The 16,816-nt window shown below is 42.7% G+C and overlaps 1 protein-coding gene across 2 annotated transcripts in view; it reads left to right on the forward strand.

Annotated features, from left to right (window-relative positions):
- The first annotated feature begins 5,829 nt into the window (after positions 1-5,829).
- GRIA1 (glutamate ionotropic receptor AMPA type subunit 1) overlaps positions 5,830-16,816 on the forward strand; it is a 169,916-nt gene continuing 158,929 nt past the window's right edge. For both annotated transcript variants that reach the window (XM_032771674.2, XM_032771664.2), the window contains exons 1-2: positions 5,830-6,110; positions 8,408-8,545. In XM_032771674.2, coding sequence (XP_032627565.1) covers positions 6,029-6,110; positions 8,408-8,545 — 220 coding nt within the window. In that variant the 5' untranslated portion in view covers positions 5,830-6,028. The remainder of the gene's footprint in view (positions 6,111-8,407; positions 8,546-16,816) is intronic.

Here is a 16,816-nt window from a genome sequence, read left to right on the forward strand (position 1 = left end):
ATTGACCATGCCTGTATGTTTGTACTGTACGGGTGGAGAGGTAGTTGGAGTTATCAGTACATACACTTTTCTGGTGCTATGTACATAGAGGGATTTCCCACACACCACATGCAGTTCTGCACGTCTAGTAACTTCACACACTTGGCGACACCTCTGAGCCAAACCAGTGTGCAAGAACAGGGGTTAGCCATCTGGTTCAGAGTCACTGCAACAGTGAAATATCCGCCATTTGTCACCTTTTCTTTTATTGTCTTTTTCCTCCATCCAAACTTTTGAATGTCAAAAATATCTCTCCTTAGCACTAGAGCTCTGAGCTCCCAGATTGTCCTTCTCATAGAGCTGCATAATCCAGAATCACAAAAGTGAGGGGAGCAGCTAGGTAAAGAGAAAAAGCCATTCCTCGAATGAAACTACCCCATGAGCATTTGTTTATGTCAAGGCGCTACAGAAAGCCGCATGAGATTCTTTTAAAATTTACATTAATCATTGTAATTACATTCTGCTTTTTATCAAAAATCTCCAATGGAGTCTGTCCAACCAGAAAATAAAAGGAGTTTCAAAAACGTTCCATAGAAATCATAGAATTAGCCTCTTAAAAGACAAATGGGTGCATGATATAACACATCAAAAACCATCCAGGCATAAAAAAAAAATCTGCTAAGAGATTTATTTTCCTTTCCTTTATCATAACTTGAAACATTTGCATGGAAACAAGACCTTCTGGGCTTGTTAGTAAAGTATCTGGGTGCTCCTGCTGCTTAGTTCGCTGCCTGGAATCACAGTGTCGAATACTGGAGACTGGCCATTCTGTGCTTAAGAGGGAAAGGGAATGGATGGCAGAAAAAACAGGCTGACAGAAAACCCAGGAGTGATTCTATTTGGGATGACAATCCATGGCACATCCCACCTTTTATGATCTGATTAGGCTTGGACAGAGTAGATTTTATTGGTACATGTCATTGTCACTGTACACATACTAACCATTGAAAAATATTTCCATTGATAATAATCAAAATAGGCAATATAAGAAAAATGCTGCTTGAGAATTTATTAAAGTTTAATTTAAGGATATTTACTTTGTCTGCTTTGACATGTGATGTTGAGCATTTGTATTTTAACAGTTATAAAGCTTTAACTTTTCAAAGCTTAGCATCTACTCTCATTAATTATTGTCTGACACATACACACCCTCAATCTCCTGCAACGTGAAAACTGTAAATGGATAAAAATCAGAAAAAATGATTAAGAGTTAAACATTGACATTATCCATCAAAATTGTAATCAAATAAAAAAGAAACTCTCCAAGCCTAGTTACAATCAATAGTAACTCTAGTAAAGTGATCATTAAGCAGTTAACTGGATTACTCAGCATATTATGCTAGTTTCTATTTAGTTGGTGGTTGTTTTCCCCCACTCTGTTACGTTATTGAATTAAAGCGGCATATTCCCAACCTGCAGTCCTGTAAGCAGAGTGTGCTTCTTGTGTGCTGACCAGTCCCTTTATTAAAAAGGAACAAAGATCTTTGCCAAGCATCATGAAACCAAATCAAAATCTCGAATGTGATGAGAGGAGCTGTTCTGAAGAGTTGGGAGCAAACAGCATGGTTTGTATTAAGGATGGAAGTGTTCTTTATATTTATATCCAACAAGTGTCTTTACTGAACAGGCTAAGTTCTCTTGAAACTTCTCAATAGCATGTGAAAGTTTGCCTTTATTTTGAAGCTCAGTTCTTTTATTAATGCATTCCCCAACACCCCATGAAGATGCTCCCCTCTCTAATAGATTCATTCCCCTGAGATCCTGTGACTCATCGTATGATAAACTTGGAGCATTTGCAGTTCCACCTCTGTTTTATGTGGCCTTAGTAGTTTTAAAATAAAATGTTATTTCCCTATGATACCATTCATGGATTTTTATTTTATTTTTTTGGAGTTGTCATGGCCAAGGCAGAATCTTGAAATAAATAAGGGTTGTACTGAACATTTTTCCCCAGTGATGCCTCGAGGCAGGGATAAGCATATCTTATTTGTTTGTACAAACCTAAATAATTATTTAAATAGATAAAATCCTCTTTTTCCGGCATGTGACATTTCATTGTGGATCTAGCTCTGTCTACCTCTGTCTTTATTTATTATGCCCGTCATTGTACTAAGCATTTCAGCAGTTCCCCAAGACTGGAATCTGGCCCTTAGCCAAAAGCTGTTGAGTACCACTGCTCTGAAATGTTCATTTAAATTGTCTTCATTATAACTAGAGTTGCTTCCCAGCTGCCATGTAATGATTAGGCTTGGCAAGATTCAATTTTTTAAAATATAATTTCAGTGGATAATATCAAAATTTATTTTAAGCATTTTTTATTTGTATCAATTTAAATGTTCACAGTTGTGGGAAATTCTGGTGGTCAGACAGTGGGAAGGGTTCAGATAATTATTTAATGAATGTGGAGCTTGAGATTCAAAAAGTTAAAGCTTTATAGCTGCTAAAACACAAACACATCGTATGTCAAAATGTATCTTTCAAACAAACTGTAATAAGTGCCCAAGCAGCATTGTTTTTACTTTGTCTATCTCTAAATTTCGATCAATATTGATGGAACTATTTTTTCATTGGCTTGTGTAGAGCATAATCAACATTTATCAACGTTTACTGACAAAAATCTAACTCTTCCAAGCCTAGGGACAATGAACTCCGGATAAAATATGTCTATCTGGATGGAAAAGAAAAAACAATACAATATTAAAATAATTGGCCAAATTTCTACGTTCTGGTTGATGTCATGCAGCTTATATATCTGGCCTGTCAAGGACTTCAGGAGCTTTGTGGACATATGCAACATTATTAATAAATGCAAATGAAAATTATTCTGGTATATTCTTATGGTTACTACTAATGCTATTGTTGTTACCACAACACGTGCTAGGACTTTTTGAAAGCATGCAGCATTCCACCTATAGCATTCTAGGCAATTGGTTATCCCTCCGCGCCTCTCTTCAGATTATAAACACGGTATTTTCTGTTAAGATTTGGGTGGGAAGCAGAAAACCGAAAAACCTTTCAGGATGTTAGTTTAGCTTCTGAGCAGCAGTGCTTAAACTGTGCAGGAAAAAAAGCTGGAAATCTGATTAAGGTGCCACCCAAACACTGCAGATGTAAATTTGTTATATGAGACTCAAACAGCCACAAACAGGGTCAGGAGCTGCGCCAGGGTTTTTGGTGCCCTAGGCGGGGGTCCTTCCGCGCTCCTGGTCGTTGGCGGCAATTCTGCGGGGAAGTCCTTCCGCACTCCCGGTCTGCAGGGCACTTTGGCGGCAGGTCCCGGAGCGAGTGAAGGACCTGCCGCCGCTGAATTGCCGCCGAAAGTGGCAAAATGCCACCCCCCCCAAATCCTAGCGTCCTAGGCGACCACCTAGGTCACCTAAATGGAAGCGCCAGCCCTGAACAGGGTAGGCTCTCCCCTTGTCCATCTGCCTCTCACCACCAAACAGTTGAGCAATCACTGTAAATGAGCTTTCACTCTGGCCAGAGTAATCAGATGTTTCCTCTGTCTCAGATGGCTTGGGGGGGAAATAAATCAGAGACCTGGGTTTCTGGAGAGAACTCTTCTTGCTTGCACGGAGGCAGAAACTGCCCTTTTTGGCCCCAATTCTGAAATTCAATCCTCCTGTTTACACATATAGAGTCCTACTGAGGTCAGTGGAATGCTACATGGGTGAAGGAGCCAACGCTACCAAGTTCTGATGCAGGATGAGGATACTGGGGCTTGATCATGCAAAGCACACCGGCCTTCATTCAGCAAAGCACTTAAGCAGCAGGTGCTTCACTGTTAAAGCAGCCGAGTACTCCCATTGAAATCAACAGGACTAGTCCCACAGTTGCAGTTAGACAGCTGTGTAGGTGCTTCGCTGGCCTGGGACCAGAGTGCTTAGTATATAACAGGATCGTGCTTTTAGTGATCAATTAATGTTCTGTTCAGTTCTATGCTGTTGTCCTTCCCTGCCCAGGAGGAAGACCCCAGGACTCTTCTCACAAAGAGACATTATGACCTGTTGTGCTCTGAACAAGATTCCCTTTCTCATTAGCACAGGGTCCTGTGCCGAAACCCAAGTGTGAGATCTTGCTGAATAGTTAGTCACTGCCATGTTTGCCTCTGGAGTGATTGGACTGCCAGGGTTTGTAAAGCAGAGGGACATACTTGGAGTGTGCAAATGGCTTTGTGGAAAACTAAAGTTGCACTCTGTTCTTTTAGGGGAAATGTGCCCTTTAGAGTAGGGCCTGCAGAGCCCCCTCCTGCAGCAGATGTATGGAGCTACTGTTACTCAATGGGCTCTGCCTGTGGAAGGCTCAGAATATGGTCCCTGGGCCCAAGGGACAGGAATCGGTGACTATAAACCACCAGCTGAGGTAGCAGCCACAGAGGGTCTGTGGAGCTGCCATCTGCCCTACCTTTATTCTGTTCCGATGCCTCATCTGCACCTTGGTTCTCCACCCCAAGAGCATTAATGTCCGTGTCTTAAAGAGTTGATATATCTCCAATTAGTAGTAGTAGGGTTGTGGATTTTTCACACCCTAGCGAGATGTAGCTATGTTGATGTAACTTTTCAGGGTAGACCAGCCCTAATACATATCACTTTCTGGAAGCTTGGATATTCAATTCACATGTTCCCCACCTTAATCGCATCCATCTCTTCAGAAGAGGCGGTCAAACTAATTTGACTTGTGACCTTAACCTGGAAGGGAACCCAGCTGTCTTCTGGTAATTTATTTAACTCTTGTTCCACACCGAATAAGCAGTATCGCACTGCAAAAGGCAGTGTGGTCTCGGGAATAGGGTACTGAGCTGGGACTCAGGATACCTGGGTTCCATTTCTGGCTCTGGCACTGATCTGCTGGACTAGCTACTTCCCCTCTTGGTTCCTGTTTCCCCTCCAACTTGTTGTCCATCTGGCCTGTTAACTTCTCAAGGCAGTTGACCCCTTTCACCTTGTGTATGTGCAGCCCCTGACCCAAATGGGACTTGATCCTGGCTGGATCCTTTAGATGGTACATGGATTTATGTTTACAAAATAAATGCCCCTGTCCTAAATGTTTCTAAATCCGAAACGGGACCAAAGTTAAAAAAGCAAAGCTGTTAATGGTAAAATAGCCTAAACCTTCCACAGAATCCCTGCAAAACAACTCACATAATAACTCAGGCAACAGTATCCTCCTAGCTATTCCAGCACGCCCACCTGACTGTGCTAGCATGAATTCCTCCACAACGAGCACAGGAATAAAATGCATCAGCACACACTGAAATGGGAAGAATAGGTTAACTATGGGCAGAGAAAGGGTATTGGAAACTCAGCAGGAAAGATCAAGAGAACCTTCTTTTCATCCGTAGGCATGTCTTCTGCCTGTCACTCTGACATTTTTTTCTCCTTAAGGGAGATTTGCAGGGTACTTCCCCCTCAATTGTGTTAAGGAACTGGGCTGCAGTGACTGGTGTGTAGCGATTAGATCTGGATCCCAAGAGCCAAGTCACCCAGCTCAAAAAGCTATTGATCTGACTGTAGAGTTAGGACCTTTCTCTGTAGGAGCTTGCCACCTACTCATTTGCACATTCTTTATACCCAGTGCCAAAATGGGGGGGAGGAAGGTTAATTTAGGGAAACATTGTGTGAATTGCCCTCAATGGATGATGCAGGGGACCCCAGAGAAAGAGACTGAAATGGGGGTGGGAAAGGCTTTAGCCCAGCTGTTGAGCTCCAACTAGGAGAGGGAAATTAGCATGAGAGAAGGGCACAGTTTGTGTGTGTGCGCGCGGAGGGGGGATGAGGAAGGGTTTCTCTTTCTTTCTCTCAGTGCTCAGTTAATCCTGCTGTCAGTTGGTGTTAAGGCAGCAGTCTAAACGCAGGATTCCAAGAGAAAGAGCTGCACAATACAGAAGGCATAGCAGAAGGGAGGAGAGAGAGAGAAAGAGACTAGAGGGGGAAAAAAACCAAATCTATGCTTGGAACTGAGGTTCTTTTTCGCCAATGCAAAAGGGAATATGCAGCACATTTTTGCCTTCTTCTGCACCAGTTTCCTAGGGACGGTGTTAGGGGCCAATTTCCCCAACAATATCCAGATAGGTGAGTTTGAGATGCTTCGGAGCTGTGGTTCTATTTGTGAGCGACTTTTCCTGGCAAGCAGTGAGGGGAATCTGACCAATTCATTCCCTTCGCTTGCGAAGAAAGAATGTGTATCTGTGTGATATGCAGGGTGGATTTTGATGTGGCTAGAGCTGTGTAGGCTGCCGAAGGGATCATAATAGCAGGGATGTATCAATTCTTCCAGGGGGGAAATCAGTGCCTGCACCGAAAAGTGCCTTGGAAATGGAGGAAGCAAAAAAACCTGTTTGTTCATTTGCTAAGAAAAATACCAGGGCTGGTGCTCTGCATATGGGGCGGGGGGGAAGAGACGAGGAGCGGGGTAGTTAAAAAGCACCTATTGCCTTTTATTTTTGGCAAGGTTTCTCATGTCTGGAGGTGGAGTACCTGGCGGAGGAAACAACACTAGACCATCTTGGTTGTTGTTGCTGTTTGTTGTGAAAGAATAAGGCCAGAGCTAGTCTGGGAGGATGTTTCATTCAAATCTGTTTTCATTCCATTCCGCTTGCTTTCCTTTAGTACTAGCAATTCCCCATGTCTTTGTCTCTTGCTTTCCCCCATTCGATAATGTCACAGCTTCTCTCATCCCTCCCCCACCTAATTATTATTTATTATCATTTTATTAGATGCAATTGGGTAGCACATCTCTGCTCCTCTCTCTCCCTTGGGCATAGGTCCGTTTCCATCACCCCTCTCTTTGTAATGCCAACAGTTTGCTAAGCCAGTGAGTTAAAGCGACTCCTGGGTTGGTCCAGCTGCACAACTGGTGCATTTATTGCTGTTTATGCTTCTTTGCTTTCCCCTTCACTTCCCCTCCCAGCCACTCACCCCGGGCTCAGGACTTATTCGACATCTCAAGCTTTTTTCCCCTTTAAAAAAAAAAAGAGATGGATGGATGCATACTGGCAGGTTGGTTTTCCTTTGGCAGCAACACTTAGCATGATTTTTTTTTACTTTTTTTTGGTGTGCAAATGCCCCCTCCACACTAGTAAGAGATATAGTCTGTGTTGAAAATGTGCAAAGTGCCTTTCCTGCCAATGGGCAGTTCTCTGCGCTGCTGGTTCCTTGCTGATTTTCCAAGCAGTCTGCTCGGGAAAGTTGTAATTAATCAATAGACCTTTTTCTTTTCATTCCATTACTCACTGTATCTCTCTGTGCTTCCTTTCCTGACTTGTCAATAAGGATAATAAGATACCCTTTTACATTTGTAAGGACAGCAAGAAAACCCAGCTGTATAACAGTAAATATTAAAATAAGAGTTTAGAAGGAATCTAAACCCTCATGCTCTGGGGCATAAACTGACCTCTAAATACTGGGAGTCAGAAGCAAACTTTCCCTGGGGTCAGGTTATCTCATTAATGCCTACTACAAGGTCTCTTACAACTTCCTCTGAGGCAGCTGGTGCTGGCCACTGTCAGAGACAGGACGTTGGGCTAGATGGATCTTGGGTTTGATCCAGTCTGGCAAGTCCTATCTGATATGCTACCTTGTACTATAATTCCAGGGCTTGCCTGGGATCCTGGCAATCATCTCAGTGGGCAAACCCCTTCATGGTCAGATTTTTGACTGGTCTTGCAGGCTTTGTCTGTTGTCACCTGTAAAACAAAATGCTGGGCTTCTCGGTGCAGCAAACTTCATCCCTGCTTAGCAGCATGTGGTCTGCCAAGAAGACTTAATTCTCCGCCTTTACAACAACCGCCTTAGGAGTTCCTCTTCCCTCAGTCCCCAGCCACCAATTATTATTCATTCTTGGTCTGATTCTGCTGGCCTTACCCCTTCTGAGTAGCACTTTACTCCTTGAGTAGAGTAGCACATTTGAATCCATTGGGCTGTTTGTGGAGAGTCAGGGGGGCAGAATCAAACATGGGCCTACAGACGGGTGCTGTTCTCCACTGGTTCCGAGGGGGTAGAGAGACGCTATTCTCCGCATAAGGATATCCTGGCAGCACTTCAATTCTTGTCCCTTACCATCATGCAGGAGGAGACTTACCCCAAATTAATTGGCTCAATCCCATCCTAGCCCCTGCCAGGCCGAGGGAAATGTGTGAACTGGCATATTTTTGCTATGTGTCTGATATAAGGGACCCGCTACAAAAGATGCCTAAGCACATACCCCCTTGTTTCTCATCTACTGGGAAGCTATGGAGTCTAGCTGCACGCGAGTAGCATTCCCTGAGCTGGGGACCAGTAGCTTCCTGTCAACAGACTGGTTGTAACAAACAAGCCTTGCAATGTGGATGCATTTCAGACCTTTGCTTTGTTTTGTTTTTTCTCTCTAGGGGGATTATTTCCTAATCAGCAGTCCCAGGAACATGCAGCTTTTAGGTTTGCATTGTCTCAGCTCACAGAACCCCCTAAACTGCTTCCTCAAATTGACATTGTGAATATTAGCGACAGCTTTGAAATGACATACACCTGTAAGTAACGGCTTTCCACACTCTCTCTCTATTTTGTGGCTTTCATCCTGGCTGGTTTTTCATCTGAAATGAGGGACATATGTCAGGGGGCTCTTGCTCCCAACTTGAAATCCTCCATCAGCTCCATATAAAGAAACTGTACAAGAGATTTCTGATTTTGTTTGGTTTGTTTCAGGACTTGGGCATTAGGTATCTCTGCAATCGTTTACGAGATGTCTTACATTTTCTCTGTGGATGATTTTAAAGTGCTATGTGAAAACCTTGCAGTTACTCTCTGTTTCTTAATCTTTCCCCTACTTTTCATGTTGGGGTTTCATTTCAGTTCTCGCTCCCATGTTTGTCATAGCCCTGATATGACACAGACCCCACTTCTGGGTGTGGAATTGGTTACTTAACAGAACACCTCTTTCTCTAGCCTCAGGTTAGCCAGGCAGCATTTCTGGTGGAAGTAACAGACAGCTGTAAAAAGGGTACTAGATGCAAACAGAGGCTGGATTAAAACAAGGGATGTGCCCAATAATGAGAAAAAGGGGAGAGGTCTGGTTTCAAATTCTGCCAGAATTATCAGTGCCATAAAAGTGTTTCTGAGACCTACCACAGCAGAACTACCACAGCAGAACCATGAACATGGCTTAGCTGCATGTTACTAAAGAACGCAGCCTATTGGATGGCTTCTCGTTTTGTGGGGTGGTCAGGAGCAAAAAGAATGTATCGCCAGGTAATATCAGGATTAGCAGTAACAAAAGGAATGGGGGAAAAAACTCCGCAGTTCAAAATGGGAATACTGCAATGCTCACCTCCTTGTATTGTGCAGCCCAGTGCTTTGTTAGAGAGGCTAGAGCCTGTTATGACTTGATGCACAAAGAATTCTTTCATTTGATCCAGTGTTATACTCATCGCTTTCAATCCGTTTGTGTATTTAAGGACTAGCAGTAGGGACTGGAGGGATATAAGAAAGCCTTCTTTTTGTGATTCCTGGTGCATTGTTAATGGCTAATGTTTGTAGTATCCTTTTGATTCACTGAAACACGCTCTCTGCAGTTTAGTCATGTGGCTAGCCGGATTAATATGGATACAAACTGTTCTCCTCTGCTAAGAAATGCACGGGGAGGGGGGAGGGGAATGTTCTCTTGGAAAAATAACCCAATACGTACAAGCAGAAGAATTAACAAAGCATTTCTTTGGAGGAAGAAGGGTTACGTGTTTCTCTTGTGAGGTCTTCAAAAGGAGGGTTTTGAAATCCTGGAATTCTTCAGACAGCGCTAAAAAAAGAGAGAGGGGTAATAATTTGGCCTCTTTTTCACTGTAGTAGCTAATGACTACTGTAAAGATTTTTTATTTTCCTTAATAGTCCTTTCTGAGCCAACTGGTAGGCTTCCATCAAGCCAGAAAAAAACTATTTCAGGTCAATTCAATGAGACTTTATTGGCAGAACAAGCTAAACAAGCATTGCCTAAGTATAAGAAAACAACAGATCCCTCTGATATTTGTCAAAGGGGGATACAACCTACCCAGGAGAGGATTATGGGCTGCATTTGGGCTTGTCCATTCCTGATCTGGTAGCAGGTAGCTAAGCAGGACCAGTGGAATCTGATCTCAGGTGCAAGACTGTCCCACAGAATACTGTGTCTGATCTTCAGTCCTCCTCCCTTTGTACACCTGTCCCTGGTGACTGTGTTTACTCCACAGCCATTAGTGATGACAGCAGGACCATGATACTACTCACTCTTAGGAAACCCAGTATCATTAGTACACAGTGGGATGTAGGCTGACAAAGGCTAAATGAAAGTGAGCAGCCCCCCCAAAGAGATGGAAAGCTTCACTGGCTGGATGTTATATTTAAGTTTTATGTAGGACACGTTGTCCTAGATCAGACAGACAAAGCGCTCCACGCAATCCAACTTCATTTAGTCTTCATTTTTTTTTAATTAAAAGCTTCCCAAAGTCTGTTCTCCAAGGCTATGGAAAGCAGCATTTGTTTTGCAGGCAGAAAAAGGGAGTTAATCCAGTCATCTAGCCTGAAAGTAGGCTGTGATCTCCTGGTGAATTCCCCTCCTGAGTGCCAAGCCTAGACATCTGCAGGGTGGAAGAGCAAAGATCCCTTTATTTGTGGTGAATAAAATCCCTAAGTGCTTGGTGGACCTATCATTTTTAGAAAATAATATACATGTTACCGACTAAAGATACAGATTCATTGTTCCCATGGAGATACAGAAGATGCCACTGTTTGTCTGACTTGAATTACCTGCATCTCCAAATGCTCTGTCTATGGTGCTTCATGTACCAAGGAGTCTAGCATGGGACCTGAGTAAACTAACAGACCAGACACCTGCAGCCCTGCCTCATGCTAGAATTCAGTCTGCCACCCTCACCAGTGTCCTCGTGGCAATTCGAAAAGCAAAATAAGTATTAAGAGTCGGTGGCCACTGCAGAATTACGATGCCAAGCTAGGTAGCAGGTGAGGCACTAACAAGATAGCAGCATGAGGGCCTGGTGCAAGAGGACAGCTTACAAAATGCATTTCATCCACCATTTGTGACACTGTCTACTCTACCTGCCACAGAACTGTTTACCCAGTAAGGATGGATAAGCTCTGTTACAACTATTGGTGAATTCACTCTGCAGGATGTAACCAGTCGCCCCTGGTGATGTGGCAGGTAACAGTGATATGAAAACAGTATTGATGTACAGAGCCTGCACATCAGAGAGGATGTTGGATTGACAATTAAGACCTAGTGTCCCTAAAGGCAATAAACCAGGTGGAATATCAGTCTGCTGCAACTGGTTGCCAGGCCACCAGTCAGCGACGATACAGCACAGCAATAATCTTGTGATTTTTGATGCATCTGAGTTGACATTTATGCTGTTGCAGACCAGTATTGAATATTTCAACTCAAAGACATTGGTTAACTTAAAGATATGTACTGTAAGAACTTTAACCCCCTTATCCTACCCCTGTAAGAGAACACCACATTTTAAAAAAATCCTCTAAGCCTTATGGATCTATGAAAATAACCAGTGACTGTAATTTAAATTAATATCCAATAACCTTTCATTTCATGCATGTGGTTAATAACCATACTGGCATGTGGAAATTCACTGGGTACATTCTAGTAACCATCTTAACTCTGACCACAAGACATAGGGTAATGTATTGGCTTTGTGTTTGTGTCTGTGTGTGTTACATAGCCCCCACATGTCTGATTTACAAGGAGAATGTGAGATCGACCACTGTCATTAGCTAAAGGAGATATCCTACAGCTCAGATGGCACAGCTCTATTTGTACATCTTTTATCAAAGAGTGAGTTATTTTGGGAGAATACTAATGTTACAGCCCACCTGACAACAGAAGTATACTCCAGTGAGAGGTTAGTATAAAGGGCAAAAGGGTGACATTATATAGCAGCAGGGTTTGTACTGGAATTCAGTGGCCCAAAAGGTGATATAGAACTTTCCAGTCACCTTCAGAGTCTTGAGCACAGATTCTGGCTGTGGTCATAATTGGAAATGAATGTTGTGGTCTCCAGTGAGCTTTGTCTGCATCAGAAAACCCACCACGTACTTTGTGTTGGGACTGACGGTCCGTGTCCGCTCAGCAGGAGCTACTGCAGCTCAGACCTGAGCAGTATTGGTAGAATTGTGCAAAATGCCAGCTCCTGGAAATGCAGAGTGCTGCAGCTTAGGACTCATCTACAACTGCATAGCCAAGTGGAGGACCAGGCTGAACACAAGTATTGTAGTCAGAGATCAAAAGGCAATAACCGAGTTGTGTACAAGAGGTTTGCACTGAGCCTGCCCCTACTGAAGGTCAGTTTTCAGCTAGGCTTCTACTAAGTCTCCATTGATGCATGAGTAACCTACTGGTGAGTGTGTGTTACAGATCTCCCCTGTGCCAAGGATATGAGCTGTTACAGTCCCACATTACTGAGCAATGGCTTTTAGCTCATGCTTTTTGCTCTGGAGATGCAGGGTTCAATCTCTAAGGTGTCAGTCAAGGACGATGGCCATCACTCATGCATAACACCACTTCCAAGTAAAACCAACTACTGAAAAGTGTTAGCATTTGCTCCCCTATAACCCACTGGAGCCAATGCATTTTTGTTGGTTCAAAGGTACTGGGCAATTTAAAGGATGGACACATGTATTAGCATTCATGGCATGGCATGCAGGTGTTTTCACATGCAAAGTGCATGAATTTTCAGCTGCATGTGCATGGAGGCTGAAGGCTGAAGATCCAGACCATAATACTTCATGATATCATTCTCCGTCTGTGCATGTACAGTGCCCATTGCTGATTGGGTGATCCTGAATGGGTACTGCAACTGGACTAATAATACTGTTAATAAAACCAGTGATACTTTAGACAATGAAAACAAGAGGAATGGGTGAGTGCTGTAAAACAACACAGCAGAACCAATTAAGAAGAGATCTGTCCTGATCTCTCATTATGATTAGGTTCTTATCTATAATGCCAAGATAATTTGATAGCAAAAATAATATATAAAGGACTAACTACACACGAATGATTTTGTTCGTTTGCTTGAGATACCGACGTGCATACAGTGCTTCTGTACCTTGCTCTTTATCTCTCAAATTACCTTTTTAGAGGCAGGAAGCAAGACACACATTTTAATGTTCTCAAATGAGGATCTAAATGTGATTAATTAAACAATTATTGTATCTTGAATTCAAAATCCTTTTTGTTGACAAACAGAGTGGTCGCCATTGCTCGGAATGGTGCTGCTTGTAATTATTCCAGCAGCAATCAATTAAAATGCAGTTTTGTAATTAAACTTCCTCGATCCCGGAGAGGCCTGTCCTAGGATACTATGTAAATTTTGTGGTGGTGTATGGGTGATGCGGGTTGAGTAGTGCTATAAAAATAATGTAAACAGCGTAATTCTGCAGTCATAGATATGCCTACGTAACACGATCTAAACCAGCAGAAATACCTATTTAATGATCAAATGACATTGGCTCAATGCAATAGCTGCTGCGAGTGAATGCCTCTCTTTAGATGTTATGATAAGATGTAGCCAGGTGTCTTCTGTAAACAATGGAGCATTGTCAACTCACATTTAAGTCAATGGTGTTGATGGTGCTTGACCCCCTGTGGGATCAGTTTTATATTGATTAAAAGCCAATAGTTGTTAAATGAGATGTTACCACCATACAGTCAAATCCACGCATAAATAGGGTAGGTAAGGGCTGAAAGGGGTGAATTTTGCCAAAGATCTGCAAAGAGTGACTTCCAGAAGAGAGACAGCTTAAACTCCTCCTAGATCTGCCAGAAAGCAGCTGGTTTCTAGCTCCCATGAGTGTGATACTATCATATTGCTTCTGCCCACAAAATCCTGAGCTGGGACCTTTGCTGGGGGAGCATGCAGGATATGTCTACCAGCTGGGTGACTGCTAGTTGACTGAGCTTTTGCTGATATCTGGCCAGCAATTAGCAACAAGGATGGGATCTGGTCCTTTGTGCTGCTCCCAAAAGGAGAGGAAGCTCAGAAGACATGCACAGAGAAATTTGCTTTTATGACTGCTACTGCCAGTAGGGGAAGATGTTTGACATGTCTAGTATAGTCTTTGTCTAATCCAGGGATTGGCAACCTTTCAGAAGTGCTGTGCCGTGTCTTCATTTATTTCACTCTAATTTAAGGTTTCATGTGCCAGTCATACATTTTAACGTTTTGAGAAGATCTCTTTCTACAAGTCTATAATATATAACTAAACTATGTAAATAAAGTTTTTTTAAATGTTTAAGAAGCTTAATTTAAAATTAAATTAAAATGCAGAGCCCCCAGACTGGTGGCCAGGACCCAGGCAGTGTGAGTGTCACTGAAAATCAGCTCACATGCTGCCTTTGGTGCCATAGGTTGCCTACTCCTGGTTTAATCTATCTATATGCTTAGATGGCCTCTGTCACTAAAGTGTCTGAACACCAGCAGACTGGGAGAATCCCTGTTGGAATCTCATCTGGAATAATCTTTAGGCGGTATGGACAATACCAGATTGCCGTTTTGCAGACATGACACTACTCTGGCTGTTACATAGTGTTAAACCTCAGTGAATAGGATTCATAGAGTCAGGTTTGTTTGTTTTCTTTTATCAGAAGACGGAAGGATATTTATTTTCTGAATGATGGCATTGGTTTTCCTCGCGGGCAATAGGAGAGGTGCCAGGGCCATGGAGAAAAGCTAATGTGACAGCCATGATTCAGAAGAATTATAGTAGGAACAGGGGGAATTTCACACCTGCAAATCTAACCTATCTCCTGGGATGGATCCCAGACATTAATTAGTGACAAAAACGGGACAAGCCTTGCATGGGTAAAAGGCGGCCAGGCAGCATTTACAGAGGGGATTTCAGAAAGAGTAAGCAGTGGTGCAGTTACTTCCTCTGTGTGCCAATCACCTTCCACTCTTTGCTCACCCCCTTCTCTATCTGAAATGGTCTATAAAAGAGACACAACTGAACAACTGAGGCCTAGCTGTTGCATTTAGTATATTAAAAAGCTCTCTCTGTGTGTTGAAATCCTAATGAGGATATTATGAAGAGTGTCATAATGAGTTTTTTTCCGCCCAAATCCAATAGAAATAATCATTTTTAAATATATATTTTCCCTTTTAGGGCTGGAGATTCAAACACAACAGCACCGTGCTAGTGTATAGACTCGTAGCAATGTAGGGCTGGAAGGAACCTCACGAGCCACCATCCAGCCCCCAGTGCTGGGGCAGGACCAAGTAAAGCTAGACTATCCCTGACAGACGTTTGTCCAACCTGTTCTTAAAACCTTCAGCAATGGGGATTCCACAGCCTCCCTTGGGAGCCTATTCTAGTGCTTAAGTACCCTTATAGCTAGAAAGTTTTTCCTAATAACTAATCTAAATCTCCCTGGCTGCAGATTAAGCCCATTACTTCTTGTCCTGCCTTCAGTGGACATGGAGAACAGTTGATCCCCATCCTCTTTAGAACAGCCCTTCACATATTTGAAGACTGTTATCAGCCCCTCCCCCCGCCCCCGTCTTCTTTTCTCAAGACTAAACATGTCCAGTTTTTTTAACCTTCCCTCATAGGTCTGGTTTTCTAAGCCTTTTATCATTTTGTTGCTCTCCTCTGTACTCTCTCAAATTTTTCCACATCCTTCCTATCATAAAGCATAATTCCCAATTCTGAACCTTAGAGTCCAAAATGTGGGTGCCTGCATGAAACCTCCAAGCTTAATTACCAGCTTAGATCTGATAGCGCTGCCACCAGCCAAAAATTTTCAGTGTTTGGCTCACTCTGGTGTCCCCAAAACCTTCCCTGGGGGACCCCAAGACTCAGATGCCCTGAGTCTTACCACAAAGGGAAATAACCCCCCTCCTCTTGTCTTCTCTTTACTTCCTCCCCAGGCTTCCCCTCCGTGGGTTATCCTGGAAGATTACTGTACTTAAACTCCTTGAATTACAAAACAGAGAGGGCAATTACCTTCCCCTCCTTCTTTTCCCCCTTCCCCAGTCTTTCCCTGAGAGAGACTATAATCTGGCACACGGGATTCTATCCCTAGAGCCTCACTTAGAAAAGAAAATCAACAGTTTTAAAAAGAAAACTTGTTATATCAAAAGAAAGAAAGACATAAAATGGTCTCTGTAACAAGATAACAATATACATGGGGGGTCACATTGCCTTAAAGGAAAAATATGAATAAACAGCCATTGATTCAAAAAGAAATACAATTTAAACATCCCAGCAACTACACACATGTAAATACAAAAAAAAAAATAAAACTTACTGTCTTTCTACCTTTGTACTTACAATGTGGAAACAAGAGATTACAGAAGCTTGAAGAGCGAAAGTTCAGCTCTACCTCAGAGCTGAGAGCAACAGACCAGAGAGACAGACAGAAAGAGACACACACCCAAAATTCCCTCCCTGAGCTTTTGAAAAAATCCGGTTCCTGATTTGTCCTCTGTCAGGGTGTGTGGTTTCCTTTGTTAACTTCCTTTACAGTAAAAGAAAAACATTAACCCTTAGCTTCTGTTTTATGACAGCTTCACTAAAGTGTGGAAACCAAAACTAGATAACAGTAAATCCAGGTAAGACCTTGCTCACCAGTGCAGTGAGCGAGGACAATTACCTCACATGTCTACGTTAAACACATCCCGTAAGGCGTGATATATCTGGAGATGTAGATTTTTGGCAATGAAAACAATTTGCCATTGGTTTGAATCAATTTGTGACTGCTATAATCCTAGACTGCGTTCAAAAGCATAACGCAGGCAGCTTAA

This window comes from Chelonoidis abingdonii, chromosome 7 (genome assembly GCF_003597395.2).
Source record: "Chelonoidis abingdonii isolate Lonesome George chromosome 7, CheloAbing_2.0, whole genome shotgun sequence".
In the NCBI taxonomy this organism is placed as follows: Eukaryota; Metazoa; Chordata; order Testudines; family Testudinidae; genus Chelonoidis; species Chelonoidis abingdonii.